Source organism: Coregonus lavaretus (genome assembly GCF_964263955.1).
Source record: "Coregonus lavaretus genome assembly, chromosome: 3".
In the NCBI taxonomy this organism is placed as follows: domain Eukaryota; kingdom Metazoa; phylum Chordata; class Actinopteri; order Salmoniformes; family Salmonidae; genus Coregonus; species Coregonus lavaretus.
The window spans coordinates 53,746,975-53,770,118 of NC_139990.1; the positions used below are offsets into that span (position 1 = coordinate 53,746,975).

At 45.0% G+C, this 23,144-nt stretch overlaps 1 protein-coding gene across 1 annotated transcript in view; it reads left to right on the forward strand.

The window, feature by feature from the left end:
- The window catches only part of LOC311121780 (hormone-sensitive lipase-like), a 51,205-nt gene that overhangs the window by 23,276 nt on the left and 4,785 nt on the right, over positions 1–23,144 (forward strand). The window contains exons 3-9 of the mRNA XM_084158000.1: positions 4,935–5,167; positions 5,712–5,996; positions 6,122–6,212; positions 8,865–9,010; positions 9,499–9,684; positions 20,492–20,644; positions 22,732–22,876. Coding sequence (XP_084014126.1) covers positions 4,935–5,167; positions 5,712–5,996; positions 6,122–6,212; positions 8,865–9,010; positions 9,499–9,684; positions 20,492–20,644; positions 22,732–22,876 — 1,239 coding nt within the window. The remainder of the gene's footprint in view (positions 1–4,934; positions 5,168–5,711; positions 5,997–6,121; positions 6,213–8,864; positions 9,011–9,498; positions 9,685–20,491; positions 20,645–22,731; positions 22,877–23,144) is intronic.

The window sequence follows — 23,144 nt, forward strand, 5'->3', positions numbered from 1 at the left end:
CTGGGATCCAAACAGTCACATTACATTTCAACCATTCTGACAATAGTGAAAATGGCATAAGTCTACTTTTACACCAATGCCCTCATTTATAATTGTGGTGTAAATTTCACACTATCTGCTTGCGCCATTTCTGAAAGTATGTGTAAAAAAATATTGAGATTTATACATTTGGCGTACGCCATACATACGCATGTTTTCCGTAAATATCAGACCTGTCGTAAAACTGTGCGCACGTGAACGAGCATTATAACGCTGTCAGGAAAATGCCCTCCAGTCACCTTTTTATGGTGACAATAACACCCTTTATCCCCAACTGTCCGTTGGTCACACGCAATATCTCAGACAGCACTGGGACGATTTTGAAATAACTTGGATGAATTATGCATCTTGCAATAGATATCCGCCATTTACAAAATTACACTGATTGGCCCAAGGCGGAAGCTATAGTAATTAATTGAAATGTGTTAGTCACATATTATATAAATTGGCCAAAGGGTGTGCGCTGCATCATTCGTGGGGGACGACATGTTTGCTGTATAATTTGGAACTATTCGAGTTAGGCCACAGCAGTAAAGAGGAAAAAAAGCAATGGTCAATTTGATCACATTTCTGTAGCGGTGTGGGCAGAATGTTTTATTCTCTACAGTGACTTTTTCAAAGTAAACATGCATGATGCCTATAGCGAGTGCCAAACGATTGATTGTATATTCTAAACAATTTAAAAGTAAAATGCTACAGCCCACACTTCTATGCAAAATACAGTTATCAATAGATAGAAACACAATCTCCTGCCTTATGCAAATGTACATAATTCACTTTAGCATTATACATTAATGCAGATCTAAATTCTCGGCCCTTAGTCAAGTGAATTATCAGCACTTGTCAGTTGGCTTTGCTATGCTTGGCAGATATTCCCCCCAGATACATTTTATGTAGAATGACTGAGAAGCTCCAAAATGAATGAAAATAAAATTGTTGACATCTAAAATATAATTTCCACCTCCAGAAATATGAGCCCAATAGTACTGGTAAAATTATTTGTTAATCATTTTTACATATTGGACCATGCATATAGCCTATGCATGGTCCATATTATCAGGTATGCTTTTAGCAATAAGCAGTATCACCTGTAGCCCAACTGATGCAGCATAATGGCTATAAATAAATAGGCTGAAGCATGGGGTAGCCTATCTGCATTTACCCTATTGGGCTTATCATTAGCTAGATCCCAAATGTGATCTCTTTACTGTTTAGCATGTATTGATGAATTTTGTCACCGAAAACTTTTGTCTTGCAAGTTAAGTGCCTTTGAACGGGGTATGGTAGTAGGTGCCAGGTGCACCGGTTTGTGTCAAGAACTGCAACGCTGCTGGGTTTTTCACGCTCAACAGTTTCCCGTGTATATCAAGAATGGTCCATCACCCAAGGGACATCCAGCCAACTTGACACAACTGTAGGAAGCGTTGGAGTCAACATGGTCCAGCATCCCTGTTGAACGCTTTCGACACCTTGTAGAGTCCATGCGCTGAAGAATTGACACAATTTTTTCACTAACAGTTGACCAGGGAAGCTCTAGCAGGGCTGAAATTTGACGAACTAACTTGTTGGAAAGGTGGCATCCTATGACGGTGCAACGTTGAAAGTCGCTGAGCTCTTCAGTAAGGCCATTCTTCTGCCAATGTTTTCTATGGAGATTGCATAGCTGTGTGCTCGATTTTATACACCTGTCAGCAAAGGGTGTGGCTAAATTGCCGAATCCACTAATTTGAAGGGGTGTCCACATACTTTTGTATATATAGTGTTTCTTGCATAGAACGCACAACAACAAGCTGACTGTAAATGGATGAATTATTATACTACGGGGTTTTCTGGTTTTTCTATTCATTACTCGTTTTGTTTGCAGAGGGGTAATAAATGAGGACTGTTTTAGCATATTATCTTCAAAGTGCACCTCGGCAGAAATATTTTTTCATGTTCCATATTTTTTTGCCGTTGCGGCAATAATGTTGCAGTGGCGCCACCGCTAAATGACTGCAGCGGAAACACTGAGCTGCACACCACCAGCGGTGAAGAAAAACGTGTGTGTGGTCCACGAGTACATGTTTGGTCATCCTGCATTTTTAGTGTGTTTTAAGTGAGTGTTCTTGTCTCCGAGAAGGTTGACCTGAAGGAATTTGTCTTAAATATAAAAAATAAATATGCCATTTAGCAGACACTTTTATCCAAAGCGACTTACAGTCATGTGCGCATACATTTTTACGTATGGGTGGTCCCGGGGATCGAACCCACTACCCTGGCGTTACAAGCGCCATGCTCTACCAATTGAGCTACAGAGGACCACTTGTCCTTTTGCCACATTCACTCCATCAGTATTCTTCTCCTCCTGTGACTGTCCATATCACTTTCTCCCTCTCCCTGTGTCATTCCTCCTTGTTTGTTAAAGCCTCGTAAATCTCTCCCTCTGTATTCTTCCTTTCAGTGTGGCAGAGTGCAGGTCATGGGATATGTTTCATATATGCCCATTAGGCTATATTCCCAACTACTTGAACTAATAGGAAATTACATGCATAGAACTTCTAAAAAAAAACAAGGCCTTACTCTGTCAAATGTATTTTGCTCCTCTAATTCACATACCAAGTTTTAATAGAATAGGTTCCGTTTAGGTTTCTGATTTACTTAATCACAAAACTTAATGAACTTGTCATGTAATGTTTAAGTATCTAGTTGTACTAAGCTCTTGCTAAGCCAATGTCTGTTTCAGTGTTGCTATACTTGTGTGTCATGTCCAGCCACTGGTGCTGGTAGCCCCTGGGCCCAGCATTGCAGAAACAAACCCTTTTGGACACATTGCTACTGGACAGAGTTGGTGGCAGTGAACACACACACACCCTCCCTCCTCTGTTTGTAGACGCTTGGTTCGTGACACAGAGAGAGGGAGAAAATGACAGATGGCATACAAAGAGCTAGGGGAAGGAAAGGAGTTTGGTCCCGAAGGGAGTGCTACAGCTCCCTTCGGGAGCTGTAGCTCAGCTGGTAGAGCATGGCACTTGTAACGCCAAGGTAGTGGGTTCGATCCCCGGGACCACCCATACACAAAAAAAAAATTATGCACGCATGACTGTAAGTCGCTTTGGATAAAAGCGTCTGCTAAATGGCATATTATTATTATTATTATTATTATTATTACATTCTGGGATGCTTGGCGACGAAGGAGGCTGAGAATTTGGGGAATTGGAGAGGGTGGTTGGGTAATGTCGGGCAAAGGTTAGGGTGGATAGGGTGTACTCAATATAGCAGTTAACTGATGAATAGCAGGTAATTTACACAGGATTTACTTAATGCGTTGGAGGAGGATAAGTAATTGGCAATGAATAAGCCTGATCATTAATTTTTCTTCAATGCTGTGAAGTTTTGTGCAATCTCCCTCCACCAAGTGATAGACATCACATGCCTAGTGTGTCATTCCATTGCTTTCCAAGGAGAGAAGCGAATGGAGAAGGATGTAGTGATGGATAGAGGATGGGGCGATTCACTGGTGTGTGTGTGACAAGTTGCTGCCTGGATGTCAGGAGGTTGAGATTCCTCACAACAAAGTGATGGCACCTCTGACTGACTGTTGTACAGTACCATGCATGTCTGTGGCTGACCCACCATCATTTCTCTAACAGAGAGGCGTTGTACCTGTAATGCCTTCCTTATTCCTTCTCTTTTCGTCATATACATTCATAATTGAAGCATTGTTGGATCCTAGAATCAGTGGCCTTGACTGTCTGAGAGAACATGAATCACCCTCCCTTGTGTGTTCTCTCTCTCTCTCTCTCTCTCTCTCTCTCTCTCTCTCTCTCTCTCTCTCTCTCTCTCTCTCTCTCTTTATTTATTTATTTATTTATTTATTTATTTATTTATTTATTTCCCTTGTGTTGTCATGCTCTCACTCTGACCATCTCCCGGTCTCTCTGCATGCTCTCCCACCTCCCCTCTCTCTTTCTCCATCTCTCTCCATCTCGGTCATTCTATACAGTAAGTACCTGTGTCACCCGGGCTGCTCTGCCCTGCCCTGTGCCTCTGCTGTGGAGTCTGTGCTCTCAGGTGGCTCACTAAAACTCAATATAGCAGGCAGGCAGAGTACAGGCTGAGTACTCCACAAGGAGTCCACCAGGGAGTTAGGTGTTTATTGCTTGGATGCCAGTTCAGTTCACTATTAATGCATGGATACTCTGTTTGTTGAACTCCTCTTGTTTGTCAGTCGTGTTCCTCCCTCTGGGACCACAAGAGAGGAAGGAGCAAGACTGTTTTCCAACACTTGCTCTCTGCTCCAGTTACATGCCTCCAGTTACATGACTGTCTTAGTGGAATGAAGCTTGGATTTAGTTTATTGAATTCCCAGCTTGTGCAACATTTCACTCAAATCAGCTTTTATACTTAAGCAATAATACATGAGGCCATGTGTTATGACATTTATCATGGCTGTGACATGGTCTCTTTCTGACTGCCATGTAAAGCAAAACTACCCAAAAATGGTTGCTAGCCAACTACACAGCCAACACAATCACTTCAGACTGAAGCTGGAAAGGTGGCAAACTAGCTGCATTTTGTTTCATTTGACCTGTTTTTCTATTGACATTGATGAAGTTTTATAAGTTGCTTGGCAGATGAGATGGTGGATCTGTAAAAGGAGTAGTGCGTTGCTAGGTAATGACGCAAACAATGGCAGTGTTTTGAATGTGGCGACGTGCATGTTGTCTAGTATATCTAACTTCAAATCACCTGTTGTATAAGGCTGGCTATAGTGGGATTAGTCATTTGAATTAAGTATAGCCTATAGAGATCATTTTTTTTGGATTTGTACAGGATTAGTCTTTGTATGGTGACGCATGCTGATTGTTTCACTCTGACCTCTCTCCCCTCTCTTCTCTCTCTTTCTTCCCCCCCAGTGATGGACACCAAGGCGGTGTTTGCTGCCCTGTACAGTGTGTGTGAGGAGAATGCTACGTTCTTCTCGGAGGGTGCTCAGGGGGGAGCGGCACAGCGGCTGGTGGACACTATGACCCTGATCCAGGAGCATGCCCGCAGCCTGGAACCTGTCATCTACGGGTTCGCTGCAATCTACCACCACTTTGACTTTGACCCACATATACCAGCCAACGGATACCGCTCTCTAGTCAAGGTAGGGTGGCACGGTTTGTGTGTGTAACTACTCCCTAGTTAAGAGGGTTTGAAGGAGTGTGTATGTGTCATGTGTGAGCATTCTAAGTGCATATGGGTGTGTGCCTGACCGTCTCTCAACATTGGGGAAAAACTCAACACAAGCATTGTATGCCTCAGTTTTTTTTTTATTCAAGTTTCTTTTTGCTACCAATTGATTGTGTCATGGTAGCCAATTTGTCTGGAATAGAACCTCTTCGACTGTACCTCTTCAGGCTCACTCTTTTATTGATGAGAAATCATGACCTTCTCTCTGCCAGCTGCTTACCTCTATTAAATAGTCACTGAATTTCTGTCTCCCCCTTTTTCCTGGTGTCTCGCTCTCTCACACACACACACACACACTAATTTTCTGTACCTGTCGCTTTTTGTTCTCAGAAATTCACTCTTCCTCTCGCACATATTCTTTTTTTATATATGTTATTTCCACCTCTCACACACAAGCACTTTATCTCCTCCCCCCTATTTCTCTCACTCACTTCTCCTTTTCTTCCCACACCTCCTAGGTGGTGCGCTGCTGCATTCTCCACATCATCCACAAGGGGCGCTACATCTCCACCAACCGACGCAGCATCTTCTTTCGGACGGCCCACAACGCAGGGGAGATGGAGGCCTACTGCTCGGCCCTATGCCAGCTGAGAGCCCTGCTCTACCTGGCCCAGCGACTGCTGCACGACAACAGCCACGGAAACCTCTTCTTCCACGAGGAGAGCGGCCTCAGCCAGAGCTTTGTCCGGGAGTACTCCTCCATGCACAAGGGCTGCTTCTATGGACGCTGCCTCGGATTCCAGGTGTGGGGGAGGAGAGGAGACTGGGAGGGAGGAATACTTTTGGGATGACCTTGAGGCCCTTTTGGTTAGTCTCAGGGAAAAATATATTTTGTTGTGATTTGTGACATGTCGCTCTCCTCTGACAGTTCACTCCAGCCATCCGGCCCTGTCTGCAGACCATAGCCATCGGCCTGGTGGCCTTCGGAGAGAACTACAGACGCCACCAGTCAGGCATTGGTCAGTGGCTCCAGCAAACCTCCCTATTGATGAAAACAAAAGCTACTCAATCATTAATTCATTCTCATTTACATCCTAAACCATTCTACTGACAAGGCAACTCAGTCGACGTGAAGGGAGTGTGAGGGTGAATATCAATACTAGATACAATACATCATTAAAGGGACACTTAACTATATTACCCATGAACACACACCCACACACACACAGTTTAAATACTTTATTTTAATCCCCAAATCACATTACAGTTGAAGGATTCCAACATTTCATAGTTCATTGATATATGGACACTTGTGGATACAGAAAGCACCTTCTCCATAGAGCACACTCACACACACTCAAACACATACATACACAAGTAAGCATTTCACTGTTAGTCTACACCTGTTGTTTACGAAGCATGTGACCGCACACACACGCGCGGGATGACCTAACGCTGTCTTGTGCTCTATGCTGCATCCCAGTGGATGAAGGAGGTATTGCACCGTATGGTGAGTGTCTGTCCCCCTGACCACTGCCATAGTCTCGGTCTGGGACATAGAGCCAGGCTTTGACATACAGTGAGGGAAAAAAGTATTTGATCCCCTGCTGATTTTGTACGTTTGCCCACTGACAAAGAAATGATCAGTCTATAATTTTAATGGTAGGTTTATTTGAACAGTGAGAGACAGAATAACAACAACAAAATCCAGAAAAACGCATGTCAAAAATGTTATAAATTGATTTGCATTTTAATGAGGGAAATAAGTATTTGACCCCTCTGCAAAACATTACTTAGTACTTGGTGGCAAAACCCTTGTTGGCAATCACAGAGGTCAGACGTTTCTTGTAGTTGGCCACCAGGTTTGCACACATATCAGGAGGGATTTTGTCCCACTCCTCTTTGTAGATCTTCTCCAAGTCATTAAGGTTTCGAGGCTGACGTTTGGCAACTCGAACCTTCAGCTCCCTCCACAGATTTTCTATGGGATTAAGGTCTGGAGACTGGCTAGGCCACTCCATGACCTTAATGTGCTTCTTCTTGAGCCACTCCTTTGTTGCCTTGGCCGTGTGTTTTGGGTCATTGTCATGCTGGAATACCCATCCACGACCCATTTTCAATGCCCTGGCTGAGGGAAGGAGGTTCTCACCCAAGATTTGACGGTACATGGCCCCGTCCATCGTCCCTTTGTTGCGGTGAAGTTGTCCTGTCCCCTTAGCAGAAAAACACCCCCAAAGCATAATGTTTCCACCTCCGTGTTTGACGGTGGGGATGGTGTTCTTGGGGTCATAGGCAGCATTCCTCCTCCTCCAAACACGGTGAGTTGAGTTGATGCCAAAGAGCTCGATTTTGGTCTCATCTAACCACAACACTTTCACCCAGTTCTCTGAATCATTCAGATGTTCATTGGCAAACTTCAGACGGCCCTGTATATGTGCTTTCTTGAGCAGGGGGACCTTGCGGGCGCTGTAGGATTTCAGTCCTTCACGGCGTAGTGTGTTACCAATTGTTTTCTTGGTGACTATGGTCCCAGCTGCCTTGAGATCATTGACAAGATCCTCCCGTGTAGTTCTGTGCTGATTCCTCACCGTTCTCATGATCATTGCAACTCCACGAGGTGAGATCTTGCATGGAGCCCCAGGCCGAGGGAGATTTACAGTTATTTTGTGTTTCTTCCATTTGCGAATAATCCCACCAACTGTTGTCACCTTCTCACCAAGCTGCTTGGCGATGGTCTTGTAGCCCATTCCAGCCTTGTGTAGGTCTACAATCTTGTCCCTGACATCCTTGGAGAGCTCTTTGGTCTTGGCCATGGTGGAGAGTTTGAAATCTGATTGATTGCTTGCTTCTGTGGACAGGTGACTTTTTATACAGGTAACAAACTGAGATTAGGAGCACTCCCTTTAAGACTGTGCTCCTAATCTCAGCTCGTTACCTGTATAAAAGACACCTGGGAGCCAGAAATCTTTCGGATTGAGAGGGGATCAAATACTTATTTCCCTCATTAAAAAATGCAAATCAATGTATAACATTTTTTACATGCATTTTTCTGGATTTTGTTGTTGTTATTCTGTCTCTCACTGTTCAAATAAACCTACCATTAAAATGATAGACTGATCATTTCTTTGTCAGTGGGCAAACGTACAAAATCAGCAGGGGATCAAATACTTTTTTCCCTCACTGTAGTCGCGCTATCCCCGTGGTCACCTATTAACCAAGTCTTAGTGATTAATTAGATTCAGCTGTTTTAGTGCTGTGGCGGAACAAATAGCCATACAATCCATACACTCTTGTAGCTACAGATATTGAAAGAGTTCTGTTTAACAGTAGCATGTACTGCCTCCACTCATGGCCATCTCTCTCTCTCTGCCGCCCCCTCCCTGTGTTTCTGTCTCAGTGAGTTGATGTTGTGGTGATTTGATGTGTTAGCGTCCAGTCACTCACTCCCTCTCCTTCTCCACTCTCTCCCTCTCTTCTCCCTGTCCCTTTTCTGTCATTCATCTTTATCCATACCTGTATATTTCTCCCTCTCTCTGCCACTTCCACTACCTTGTCCCCCTCTCTTTTTACCTGCAACTCTCTTTCTCGACCCTCTCCTTCTCTCTCCTTCTTGCCTCCCTCCTACAACCATCCATCCACTATCTCCTCTCCACCCACCCCTATTTCTCCAGGTGTAGCAGCTAGCTCCTTCTTTACCTCAGGGAAGTATGCCATCGATCCGGAGCTAAGGGGGGCGGAGTTTGAACGCATCACTCAGAACCTGGACGTCCACTTCTGGAAGGCCTTCTGGAACATCACAGAGACAGAAGTTCTATCTGTGAGTCACTGACTACTCTCTGGACCGACCCTCGGACGGGTTGCTGGTAGAATACTGTCCCCTTGCGTTGGAATGTACTGCTCAGTGGTAGATTACTCTTCCCTTGTATGTGTTTGTCTCAGCGTTTGTCCTGTTGGCTGTTTTGACTCTCTTTCATGCCTCTCATAGTTATGTAGTTGCAGAGCTTGTAATACTGTCACTGTGTGGATATATTCCGATTTTACTGGATGCTTTCCTGCCATGAGGAGATGCTCTCAGCATTGTCTCTTGTAAAGTTTATTGACCTACAAATGACCGGAAGATAAAAACCAAATAATGAAATGATATGGTGAATTGCGAATGTTTATATCCGATATGCCCTCTCCCTTCCCTCTTTCTTTCTTGTCCCTCCTCCTCCTAAAGGAAAAAGAATGAAACATCGCAGTGTGTCTGTGACAAATGACAGTCATCTTCTTCCTCCCCTCATTGCTTTCCACTGTCCCCCTCAGAGTCTAGCCAGTATGACGTCCACCCAGGTGAAGGTGAACCGTGCCCTCTCAGTGCCCCCTGTGCCCTTTGACCTCCCGCTGGTGGCTGATCCCCACCTCACTGTCACCATAGAGGCCCCGTCGGCCCACACCGGCCCTGGCCCCGTGCAGATGAGGCTGATCTCCTACGAGCTGAGGGAGGGACAGGTAACTAAAGCCTTGTTCATATTGGCATTTTGAAGTGACTCAAATCCAATTTTTTTGGGATTGGATATTTCAAGCCACATTTTAAACCACCTTTGTATGTGATCAAAAAGAAAGAAGGACCAAGGCACTCTTCATATAATAAATTAAAATGCATTTATTTGTATGACATGTTCAATGGAAACAAAGACTAAAAACTCAGACGCGTATTGGCTGCATGGCCTTCTTCAGGGAGTACAAAGATGATAATACTTTTGAACAGCTTGTTCCAATCAACCCTGATTTGAAGAGGGAGTGGTTACAGAATCCATTGGAGCCAGCTTTTGCAGCAATTACAGCTGCAAGTCTCTTGGATTCACTTGGTCAAACACTTTCGACACCTTGCTGTTTTTTCACTTCCGTTTTGAGCGCGTCACTTGTTTCCGTGCTACGCTGATTGTTGCTGCTTGGCTACCTGCCAAACTTCATGGTTTGTACTTTATTTATTTATTTATTTATTTACTCGCTATACTTTTTTCATTCAACTTTTTCACCCCGGACGCTTTATCTGGACATGGTTCTACAGGACCTCCACCAGCCGAAGCTAAGTAGTAACATTAACACTGCTATCTAATTGCAGTCGCTGTACTCATAATATACAGGAGAACTATCGCCTTATGTTGAGGATAGCCGTGCTGCAAGCACAGCTTCAGACGCAATCGTAAGGCAAGGGCAATGTAAGTGTAGGAAAGGATGAAACAGCGTCTGTGCCACCAGTAAGTAAGTACAGATAGTAGTATAAATCCCCTCGCACAGTCCCCGCAGCCGGACAATTTTCTCAAGGCTTCTGGAAAGAAATACTGTCGGCATGCTCAACCGGTGTCGCTCATTCAGCCGACAAAGTTTCAACCGGTTCTCCCCATTTAAGCAACGAGTCGGAGTCAGAGGCCAAGCCTTCTCAGGTCTCTCCTCCACCCGTAATGGGGTCTGAGCCACCGAAGCCTCCCACCATTAGCTCGGACAAATTGAAAACCCTAGTCATTGGCGACTCCATTACCTGCAATATAAGACTTAAAAAGAATCATCCAGCGATCATACACTGTTTACCAGGGGGCAGGGCTACCGACGTAAAGGCTAATCTGAAGATGGTGCAGCTAAGGCAAAAACTGGCGAGTGTAGAGAGTATAGGGATATTGTTATCCACGTCGGCACCAACGATGTTAGGATGAAACAGTCAGAGGTCACCAAGAACAACATAACTTCAGCGTGTAAATTAGCTAGAAAGATGTGTCGGCATCGAGTAATTATCTCTGGCACCCTCCCAGTTAGGGTGAGTGATTAGCTCTACAGCAGAGTCTCACAACTCAATCGCTGGTTGAAAACTGTTTTCTGCCCCTCCCAAAATATAGAATTTGTCGATTAATTGGCCCTCTTTCTGGGACTCACCCACAAACAGGACCAAGCCTGGCCTGCTGAGGAGTGATGGACTTCATCCTAGCTGGAGGGGTGCTCTCATCTTATCTACCAACATAGACAGGGCTCTAGCTCCACAATGAGATAGGGTGCAGGCTACTGCCAGCTTAGTGGAGTCTGCCACTAGCACAGTCAGTGTAGTCAGCTCAGCTATCCCCATTGAGACCGTGTCTGTGCCTCGATCTAGGTTGAGCAAAACTGAACATGGCTGTGTTTGCCTTGTTGTGGAAAATAACCACTATACTTTATTACAAATAAGGTCTTACAGAGTTTTTGTTGCATCAAGAAATGACTTTATTAAAGTTTTCAACAAAGCCGATACCAGTCTGCAGAGTTGCACACCGTTCTTTCTCTCTCACGTCACATTATATACCATCTTCCCCAACTCTTCTAGCTCTAAATCCCTCCCTCTTCAGTTTCCCGCTCTTTATCACTCCACACCCACTTCCTTTGTCCCTGAGGACGGCTGAAGTATTACTCCAACCAATCACTCGCTCCCCTGTCTTGCACACACACTCATGTTTAGTTTAAACATGACAAGGCCCTAAATTATTGAATCATACACAAACTTCACCCCCTCAAGCTGTAATCAATCAAGAAGATACCAAGGAGACAAAGGTCTAGCCCAAACTCTATTCAACCCTGGTGCCGCTCCCTTCACTGTGTTTGAAGAGAGACAAAAGGCCACAAGCTAGTTTCAGTCTCTCATCAGATAAGACAGCCATGGATTTAAGTAAGAGCAAGCAATCTGACCCTAGGGCAGATTCCCTCTCTACTCACCCACACAGTGAAATTAAATGACCCAATACAATTCCTGGCCCAGTAACAAAGAATTCTAACTTTATGCTCTTGATTAACCCAGTTCTACCTCAGTCCATTCAACTTTATAGTTCATTAATAATAATTCACCACAGCCTTAGCAATCTCACTGGAATAAAGACCTCCATTCCTGTCATTATTGAAAGAGATTGTGATATCGCACATCTCAAAATAGGGCTACTTAATGTTAGATCCCTCACTTCCAAGGAAGTTATGGTCAATTAACTAATCACTGATCATAATCTTGATGTGATTGGCCTGACTGAAACATGGCTTAAGAATCAAATCAAATTGTATTTGTCACATACACGTGTTTAGCAGATGTTATTGCTGGTTTAGCGAAATGCTTGTGCTTCTAGCACCGACAGTACAGTAATATCTAACAAGTAATATCTAACAATTTCACAACATATACACACAAATCTAGTAAGGAATGGAATTTATTAATATATACATATATGGACAAGCAATGACAGAGCGGCATGGACTAAGATACAGTAGAATATTATAGAATACAGTATATACAGTGGGGGAAAAAAGTATTTAGTCAGCCACCAATTGTGCAAGTTCTCCCACTTAAAAAGATGAGAGGCCTGTAATTTTCATCATAGGTACACAACTATGACAGACAAAATGAGATTTCTTTCTCCAGAAAATCACATTGTAGGATTTTTAATGAATTTATTTGCAAATTATGGTGGAAAATAAGTATTTGGTCAATAACAAAAGTTTCTCAATACTTTGTTATATACCCTTTGTTGGCAATGACACAGGTCAAACGTTTTCTGTAAGTCTTCACAAGGTTTTCACACACTGTTGCTGGTATTTTGGCCCATTCCTCCATGCAGTCCTCTAGAGCAGTGATGTTTTGGGGCTGTCGCTGGGCAACACGGACTTTCAACTCCCTCCAAAGATTTTCTATGGGGTTGAGATCTGGAGACTGGCTAGGCCACTCCAGGACCTTGAAATGCTTCTTACGAAGCCACTCCTTCGTTGCCCGGGCGGTGTGTTTGGGATCATTTTCATGCTGAAAGACCCAGCCACGTTTCATCTTCAATGCCCTTGCTGATGGAAGGAGGTTTTCACTCAAAATCTCACGATACTTGGCCCCATTCATTCTTTCCTTTACACGGATCAGTCGTCCTGGTCCCTTTGCAGAAAAACAGCCCCAAAGCATGATGTTTCCACCCCCATGCTTCACAGTAGGTATGGTGTTCTTTGGATGCAACTCAGCATTCTTTGTCCTCCAAACACGACGAGTTGAGTTTTTACCAAAAAGTTCTATTTTCGTTTCATCTGACCATATGACATTCTCCCAATCCTCTTCTGGATCATCCAAATGCACTCTAGCAAACTTCAGACGGGCCTGGACATGTACTGGCTTAAGCAGGGGGACACGTCTGGCACTGCAGGATTTGAGTCCCTGGCGGCGTAGTGTGTTACTGATGGTAGGCTTTGTTACTTTGGTCCCAGCTCTCTGCAGGTCATTCACTAGGTCCCCCCGTGTGGTTCTGGGATTTTTGCTCACCGTTCTTGTGATCATTTTGACCCCACGGGGTGAGATCTTGCGTGGAGCCCCAGATCGAGGGAGATTATCAGTGGTCTTGTATGTCTTCCATTTCCTAATAATTGCTCCCACAGTTGATTTCTTCAAACCAAGCTGCTTACCTATTGCAGATTCAGTCTTCCCAGCCTGGTGCAGGTCTACAATTTTGTTTCTGGTGTCCTTTGACAGCTTTTTGGTCTTGGCCATAGTGGAGTTTGGAGTGTGACTGTTTGAGGTTGTGGACAGGTGTCTTTTATACTGATAACAAGTTCAAACAGGTGCCATTAATACAGGTAACGAGTGGAGGACAGAGGAGCCTCTTAAAGAAGAAGTTACAGGTCTGTGAGAGCCAGAAATCTTGCTTGTTTGTAGGTGACCAAATATGTATTTTCCACCATAATTTGCAAATAAATTCATAAAAAATCCTACAATGTGATTTTCTGGAATTATTTTTCTCAATTTGTCTGTCATAGTTGACGTGTACCTATGATGAAAATTACAGGCCCCTCATCTTTTTAAGTGGGAGAACTTGCACAATTGGTGGCTGACTAAATACTTTTTTCCCCCACTGTACATATGAGATGAGTAGTGCAAGATATGTAAACATTAAAGTGATTAGTGTTCCATTTCTTAAAGTAGACAGTGACTTCAATAGGCAGCAGCAGCCTCTAATGTGCTAGTGATGGCTATTTAACAGTCTGATGGCCTTGAGATAGAAGCAGTTTTTCATTCTCTCTGTCCCAGCTTTGATGCACCTGTACTGACCTCGCCTTCTAGATGATAGCGGGGTGAACAGGCAGTGGCTCGGGTGGTTGATGTCCTTGATGATCCTTTTGGCCTTCCTGTGACATCGGGTGCTGTATGTGTCTTGGAGGGCGGGTAGTTTGCCCCCGGTAATGCGTTCGGCAGAACGCACCACCCTCTGGAGAGCCCTGCGGTTGCGGGCGGTGCAGTTGCCGTACCAGGCGGTGATACAGCCCGACAGGATGCTCTCAGTTGTGCATCTGTAAAAGTTTGTGAGGGTTTTAGGTGCCAAGCCAAATTTCTTCAGCCTCCTGAGGTTGAAGAGGCTCTGTTGCGCCTTCTTCACCACACTGTCTGCGTGGGTGGACCATTTCAGTTTATCAGTGACGTGTACGCCAAGGAACTTGAAGCTTTCCACCTTCTCCACTGTGGTCCTGTCGATGTGGATAGGGGGGTGCACCCTCTGCTGTTTCCTGAAGACCACGATCATCTCCTTTGTTTTGTTGATGTTGAGTGAGAGGTTATTTTCCTAGCACCACACTCCCAGAGCCCTCACCTCCTCCCTGTAGGTGGTCTCGTCATTGTTGGTAATCAAGCCTACTACTGTTGTGTCGTCTGCAAACTTGATTGAGTTGGAGGCGTGCTTGGCCACGCAGTCATGGGTGAACAGGGAGTACAGGAGGGGGCTGAGCACGCACCCTTGTGGGGCCACAGTGTTGAGGATCAGCAAAGTGGAGATGTTGTTTCCTACCTTCACCACCTGGGGGCGAACCGTCAGGAAGTCCAGGACCCAGTTGCACAGGGCTGGGTTCAGACCCAGGGCCTCAAGCTTAATGATGAGCTTGGAGGGTACTATGGTGTTGAATGCTGAGCTATAGTCAATGAACAGCATTCTTACATAGGTATTCCTCTTGTCCAGATGGGATAGGGCAGTGTGCAGTGTGATGGCGATTGCATCGTCTGTGGATCTATTGGGGCGGTAAGCAAATTGAAGTGGGTCTAGGGTGACAGGTAAGGTAGAGGTGATATGACCCTTGACTAGTCTCTCAAAGCACTTCATGATGACAGAGGTGAGTGCTACGGGGTGATAGTAATTTAGTTCAGTTACCTTTGCTTTCTTGGGTACAGGAACAATGGTGGCCATCTTGAAGCATGTGGGAACAGCAGACTGGGAGAGATTGAATATGTCCGTAAACACACCAGCCAGCTGGTCTGCGCATGCTCTGAGGCCGGCAGCCTTGCGGGGGATAACATGCTTAAATGTCTTATTCATGTCGGCCATGGAGAAGGAGAGGCCACAGTCCTTGGTAGTGGGCCTCGTCGGTGGCACTGTGTTTTCCTCAAAGCGGGCGAAGAAGGTGTGTAGCTTGTCTGGAAGCGAGACATCTGTGTCGGCGACGTGGCTGGTTTTCTTTTTGTGGCCTGTGATTGTCTGTAGACCCTGCCACATACGTCTCGTGTCTGAGCCGTTGAATTGCGACTCCACTTTGTCTCTCTACTGATGTTTTGCCAGTTTAATTGCCTTGGGGTGAGTAGCTACACTGTTTGTATTCTGCCATATTCCCAGTCACCTTGTCATGGTTAAATGCGGTGGTTCGCGCTTTCAGTTTTGCGCGAATGCTGCCATCTATCCACGGTTTCTGGTTAGGGTAGGTTTTGATAGTCACAGTGGGCACAACATCACCTATACACTTCCCTATAAACACAGTCACCGTTTCAGTGTATTTGTCAAAATTATTTTTGCAAGCTACCCGGAACATATCCCATTCCGCGTGATAAAAACAATCTTCAAGTGTGGATTCCTATTGGTCAGACCAGCGTTGAATAGTCCTTAGCACGGGTACTTCCTGTTTTGAGTTTCTGCCTATAGGAAGGGAGGAGCAAAATGGAGTCGTGGTCAGATTTGCCGAAAGGAGGGCGGGGGAGGGCCTTATAACCATACCGGAAGTTCGAATAGCAATGGTCAAGGATTTTAGCAGCGCGAGTACAACAGTCAATATGTTGATGGAACTTCGGCAGCCTATTCCTCAAATTTGCTTTGTTAAAAACTGATGAATTTACTGTGTTAAATGAGGCCTCTCCTCCTGGTTACACTAGTGACATTAGCTTCTGGACATGAAGTCTATGCAGCCTACTCAATCACTTTTTATAGCTACAGTTTACAGGCCTCCTGGGCCGTATACAGAGTTCCTCACTGAGTTCCCTGAATTCCTATCGGACCTTGTAGTCATGGCAGATAATATTCTAATTTTTGGTGACTTTAATATTCACATGGAAAAGTCCACAGACCCACTCCAAAAGGCTTTCGGCGCCATAATCGACTCAGTGGGTTTTCTCCAACATGTCTCCGGAACTACTCATTGCCACAGTCATACCTTCGATCTAGTTTTGTCCCGTGGAATAAATATTGTGGATCTAAATGTTTTTCCTCATAACCCTTGGTACTGTCGCAAAGCTAACTAAAAAGTAGCGTACCCCAAGAGAGGATGCCTTTCACTTCAGCAGTGATAAATTCATGAACTTCTTCGATGAAAAGATCGTGATCATTAGAAAGCAAATTAGACTCCTCTTTGAATCTGCGTATTTCTCCAAAGCTCAGCTGTCCTGAGTCTGCACAAAACTGCCAGGACCTAGGATCAATGGAGACACTCAAGTTTTTTAACCCTATATCTCTTGACACATTCATGAAAATAGTCATGGCCTCTAAACCTTCAAGCTGCATACTGGACCCTATTCCAACTAAACTACTGAAAGAGCTACTTCCTGTGCTTGGCCCTCCTATGTTAAATATAATAAATGGCTCCCTATCCACTGGATGTGTACCAAACTCACTAAAAGTGGCAGTAATAAAGCCTCTCTTGAAAAAGCCAAACCTTGACCCAGAAAATGTAAAAAAAACTATCTGCCTATATTGAATCTCCCATTCCCCTCCAACATTTGTAGAAAAAGCTGTTGTGCAGCAACTCACTGCCTTCCTGAAGACACAAAATGTATATGAAATGCTTGTCTGGTTTTGGACCCCATCATAGCACTGACCGCACTCGTGAAGGTGGTAAATTACCTTTTAATGGCGTCAGACCAAGGCTCTGCATCTGTCTTCGTGCTCCTAGACCTTAGTGCTGCTTTTGACACCATTGATCACCACATTCTTTTGGAGAGATTGGAAACCTTAATTGGTGTACATGGTTCTTGCCTGGTTTAGATCTTATCTGTCGGAAAGATATCAGTTCGTCTCTGTGGATGGTTTGTCCTCTGACAAATCAATGGTAAGTTTGTGTTCCTCAAGGTTCCGTTTTACGACCACTATTGTTTTCACTATATATTTTTACCTCTTGGGGATATCATTTGGAAACACAATGTTAACTTTCATTGCTATGCGGACGGCACACAGCTCTACATTTCGATGAAACATGGTGAAGCCCCAAAATTGCCTACCCTGGAAGCATGTGTTTCAGACATAAGGAAGTGGATGGCGGCAAATGTTTTACTTTTAAACTCGGACAAAACAGAGATGCTAGTTCTAGGTCCCAAGAAACAAAGAGATCTTCTGTTGGATCTGACAATTAATCTTGATGGTTGTACAGTCATCAAAAAAAAAACTGAAGGACCTCTGCGTTACTCTGAACCCTGATCTCTATTTTGACGAACATATCAAGAATACTTCAAGGACAGCTTTTTTCCATCTTCGTAACGTTGCAAAAATCAGAAACTTTTTGTCCAAAAATGATGCAGAAAAGCTAATACATGCTTTTGTCACTTCTAGATTAGAATACTGAAATGCTCTACTCTCCGGCTACCCGGATAAAGCACTAAATAAACTTCAGTTAGTGTTAAACACGGCTGCTAGAATCTTGACTAGAACCAAATTGTTTTATCATATTACTCGATTTGGTCCTGCCGTACGTACCTACACGTACGCTACGGTCACAAGACGCAGGCCTCCTTATTGTACCAAGAATTTCTAAGCAAACAGCTGGAGGCAGGGCTTTCTCCTATAGAGCTCCATTTTTATGGAATGGTCTGCCTATCTATGTGAGAGACGCAGACTCGGTCTCAACCTTTAAATCTTTATTGAAGACTCATCTCTTCAGTAGGTCCTATGATTGAGTGTAGTCTGGCCCAGGGGTGCGAAGGTGAACGGAAAGGCACTGGAGCGACAAACCACCCTTTCTGTCTCTGCCTGGCCGGTTCCTGTCTCTCCATTGGGATTCTCTGTCTCTGACCCTATTACGGGGGCTGAGTCACTGGCTTACTGGTGCTTTCCATGCCGTCCCTAGGAGGGGTGCATCACTTGAGTGGGTTGAGTCACTGATGTGATCTTCCTGTCCAGTTTGTCGCTCCCTCGGGCTCGTGCAGTGGAGGAGATCTTCGTGGGATATACTCAGCCTTGTCTCAGGGTAATAGGTTGGTGGTCTGTTGACATCCCTCTGGTGGTGTGGGGGCTGTGCTTTGGCAAAGTGGGCGGGGTTATATCCTGCCTGGTTGGCCCTGCCTGGGGTATCGTCGGACGGGGCCACAGTGTCTCCGTCCAGTATCTATGCTGCAATAGTCTATGTGCCGGGGGGCTAGGGTCAGTCTGTTATATCTGGTGTTATTCTCCCGTCTTATCCGGTGTCCTGTGTGAATTGAAGTATGCTCCCTCTAATTCTCTCTCTCCCTCCCATCCCGGAGGACCTGAGCCCTAGGACCATGCCTCAGGACTACCTGGCCTGATGACTCCTTGCTGTCCCCAGTCCACCTGGTCGTGCTGCTGCTCCAGTTTCCACTCTTCTGCCTGCGGCTATGGAACCCTGACCTGTTCACCGGACGTGCTACCTTGTCCCAGACCTGCTGTTTTCAACACTCTCTCGCTACACCACCTGCTATTTCAACCTCTAAATGCCCAGCTATGAAAAGCCAAGTGACATTTACTCCTGATGTACTGACCTGTTGCAACCTTTACAACCACTGTGATTATTATTTGACCCTGCTGGTCATCTATGAACGTTTGAACATCTTGGAGAAAAATCTTGCCTTAATGGCCATGTACTGTTATAATCTCCACCCGACACAGCCAGAAGGGGACTGGCCACCCCTCAGAGCCTGGTTCCTCTCTAGGTTTCTTCCTAGGTTTCTGCCTTTCTAGGGAGTTTTTCCTAGCCACCGTGCTTCTACGTCAGCATTGCTTGCTGTTTGGGGTTTTAGGCTGGGTTTCTGTATAAGCACTTTGTGACATCTGCTGATGTAAAAAAGGGCTTTGTAAATAAAATTTGATTGATTGGACAACACCTAGTAAGCAATACTATACACATAAAAAAAGTGAAATACTGTAGATATGTTATCAAAATGCAAATCAAGGTTAGACTCATAGTCCAAAACATTTTGCAACATTTACTCCAAACAGAAAACATTTTGCAACATAAACAAGTTTGTATTGGACAAATTCGGGTAGGTCCCGTTTCGTTCTTTGGTTCCTAGTGAATACAACCCTGGTCTCATACTGGTTGCATTCCAGTCTCAGCTGATCTCGTGCTGATTCTAGATCAAAGTTCACTGTTAACTTTTCAAATCTCACACAGACACGCAGAACCTTTAACTGGTATATCAAAATGTGCTGCTGAAGCTGTACAACCTTTGACAGCAGCAGTCTGACAGTGTATATTTCCCAAATTAATTGGCTTTAAGCTGCTGCTTTCATCAGCTATTGAGAAGCCTCTTCCTGCGTGAAATTCTTTAACATCAAGGGATTCTTTTAGTTTGCGTTTCCTTTGTCTGAGAGCAGCTGTAGTAAACGACAGTGTCTCGTCTTTTCGTCTCATCCTTGGCTCTTAATCCCTTTAAATCCTCTTACGCGCACACACACATATATATTTATTTATTTGGGATGGTATTGAACAGCAGAGCTTGAGCATCTGTAGTCTGGCGTTAAACCAGACATGATATCAGCCAACACTTTCAACTCACTCATTGATTCTGCTCAGTCAAAGAGCTGCTGTTTTTTTTATGTGGAGAACACAAGCGAAAGCCTCTCTGCTGTTCCCTGCTAATGTTAATAAATGGGAATGAGGATAGTGTGTTTGTGGTGGAGCTGGAAAGACATCCAGAAGCAGAGAACAAACCACACAGCTAATCCTGACTGAAGGGATTGTTCTACAGAGCGCTGGAAAGCACACAGACAAATCAACATCTGTAGCAATTGAAGTGAAAATAGACTTTTTCTAGCTTTGTGATAGTGATTCTTTGGCTGTCTCGGTCTCCCTCCCTCTGTAGGACAGCGAGGCATTGCTGTCCCTGTCTCGTTCTGAGGGGGTTCCTATCTCCCTGTCTCTGGGAATGAAGACCAAGCGAAGCCCCCCTTCCCGCTGGCTCCTGGTACACTACCACGGAGGAGGCTTTGTGGCCCAGACCTCCAAATCTCACGAGGTAAGAACACCTTCTCTCTCCTCTCTCTCTCGGGAGGAATTGACCGTCACGGGTTCGGAATTATTGTGTTTTCTCTCCATGGCTTCCCTGTAATGAGCCGTTCCTACTTATGACTGTTTAATTAATCCAACAGGGTTGATGGACACATGTATTTATATCACTATTATCCAGTGATTGGTTGCAGGCCAGCCCCCCTCTTCCTATTCTGTCGGTCTCTCCTCTCTCCTCTCCCTCCTCATTCCATCTCCTCTCTCTCTCCCCCTGTCCTCTTGAAGTGGTCATCTCCGAGCTCAGCCTCAGATGAGACGGGTCTGTATTATATAACCAGCAGGCTACTTTAAACCACTGAGATGCGTCACCATGAAACCAGAGTGGACTGGCAGTCCCTTGATCTCCAATAGCCTAGCAACCAGAGGCTGTAGGAAGTGATCTGAGGAGGAACAAGGCTGTCATGTTGAATTAGCTGAGAACTCTGCATTAAGTTATTATAGCTTTATATTCCATAGGCCCTAATGGAAGATGTGTGTCTGTGTGATCTCCCTGCTCTAGGCTCTCTTCTCTCTCCTCTAACCCTGTCCTTTAAGCTTTCCTCCTTTCTGATCATTATTCCGTTTGTTCTCTACTCTCCTTTGTCCTAATGACCTCTTCTCTCATTTTTGTAATCCACCTCTGCTCTTTGCTTTCCTTTCCCCACGACGTTCCTTTCTCTCTCCTCCCTCCTTCACTTTACCCACTCTTTCCCCTGGCCAGTGGGGAGATGGATGGAGTCTGTGAGGGCAGGAGCCTGTGGTGTCCCTCCTCTCTTCTCTCCATTCTTCACTTTTCTCTCTCTCCTGCCACCTTCACTCCCCCTCCTTCCTCCTCTCCTCCTGAAGTGTTCAGGAAGATGGATAGTGTCTAAGGGCAGAAGCTCTCCTGCACACTCTCTCTCTCAATCTCTCAGAGGGAGCTGTTTGTGTGAGGGAAGAAGCCTGTGGTGTCCCTCCTCTCAGCACCCCATTGATCCAGACCCCCAGTAATGGATGGGCCACAACTTAATCACTCAAGTGTGTGTGTGACAGAGGTGCCCAGAAGCAGATTAACCACAGTGGAACTACTACTCCCAGTAATCCCTGCAGTAGGAGATGATCTGCATGGTTATGGATAGGTGTGTGTGTCCCTGTTGTGGGCATATTTTCCACACACGCCTCTCCTCAGGACAGTTTAGACGCAGCCTGTTGTTCTGTAGGCATTAATCTCTCTCTATGGGGGCCGCTGACGGGTGTCAAAACGCATCATGTACTGACAATGACGATCGTTTAAATTGACACGCACACACACGCCACACCACACGTCAGCGGTGCCAGACTGTGATCCATTATGACAGCGTGGCTTTAAGAGTGCAGGGCAGATTCCCGGGGATGGTGTTGAGGTGGTGTTTGGCAGTGTGATGTGGTCACATCCAGTCATGGGCCGCTGAGGTGAGGCACTCTGTGTATTGGTTAGAGAGGCGGAGCTGTCACTACTGACACTGTCACTGATGCTTAGAGAGAAGAGGAGGAGCGGCGGTGGAGCGACAGGAGAGAGGGTAGACTAATATTGTCAGATGAGATTTATTGTCGGATGTACGCACTCTGACCTCTCACTTACCTAGCTAAGTACTTGATGACCTTACAAGGTTATAATATAAAAGCAAGTATTCTAAGGATGTCTGATCTGGAAAGTATGTTTCTAAGAATCCTAAGCACTTAGCTACCATGACTTCAAATTGCATAGCAACAAGAGGCTAACACCAACACTGTTTTAGTGAGAGCAAAGCAAGGTTTTCATGTTGCATTTGTGAGCACAGTGCACATACCTGGTATTTTCATAACAGAATTACCAAGCTGCCACTGGAGTTAGGCAGTGTACGGTTGGGTTTGTAGTTCACCAATACAGAACCTGCAAGCTGGGAATCTGATACAGGACCTCTCTCCTATCCTTCCCAACACCACCTCCTGAACTGCAAACACCACTCTGCCTGCCCTGCCTATTTAATGGTAGGGGGATGCACCGTCTACAGTAAACTCACTCCTTTCTCCTCCATTCTCCCCCTCTCTTTTTTCCAGCCGTATCTGAAGAGCTGGTCTCAGGACCTGGGTGTGCCCATCCTGTCTGTGGATTACTCTCTGGCCCCTGAAGCTCCCTTCCCCAGGGCCCTGGAGGACTGCTTCTATGCCTACTGCTGGGCCATCAAGAACCACCACCTGCTGGGTAGGACAACACACTACTACCACTTTATCATAAAATATAATTATCCTTAATGTCCCGAGGGGAAAATGTCTTAGACAACATTTTGATGCTGTATATAAAATAGACAGACCTGCTTTTTCAGATGGGATTTATTCCCAATGATCTCAATATTTACTATGGGTACTTCCTGGTACTTAATTGATTGTTATTATGACAGAAAGCTAAAGACTGGTTAGCTTGGAACTCAGTCAACTGAAGGCCATAGTCTCAACTTATGTCTCAAATATGA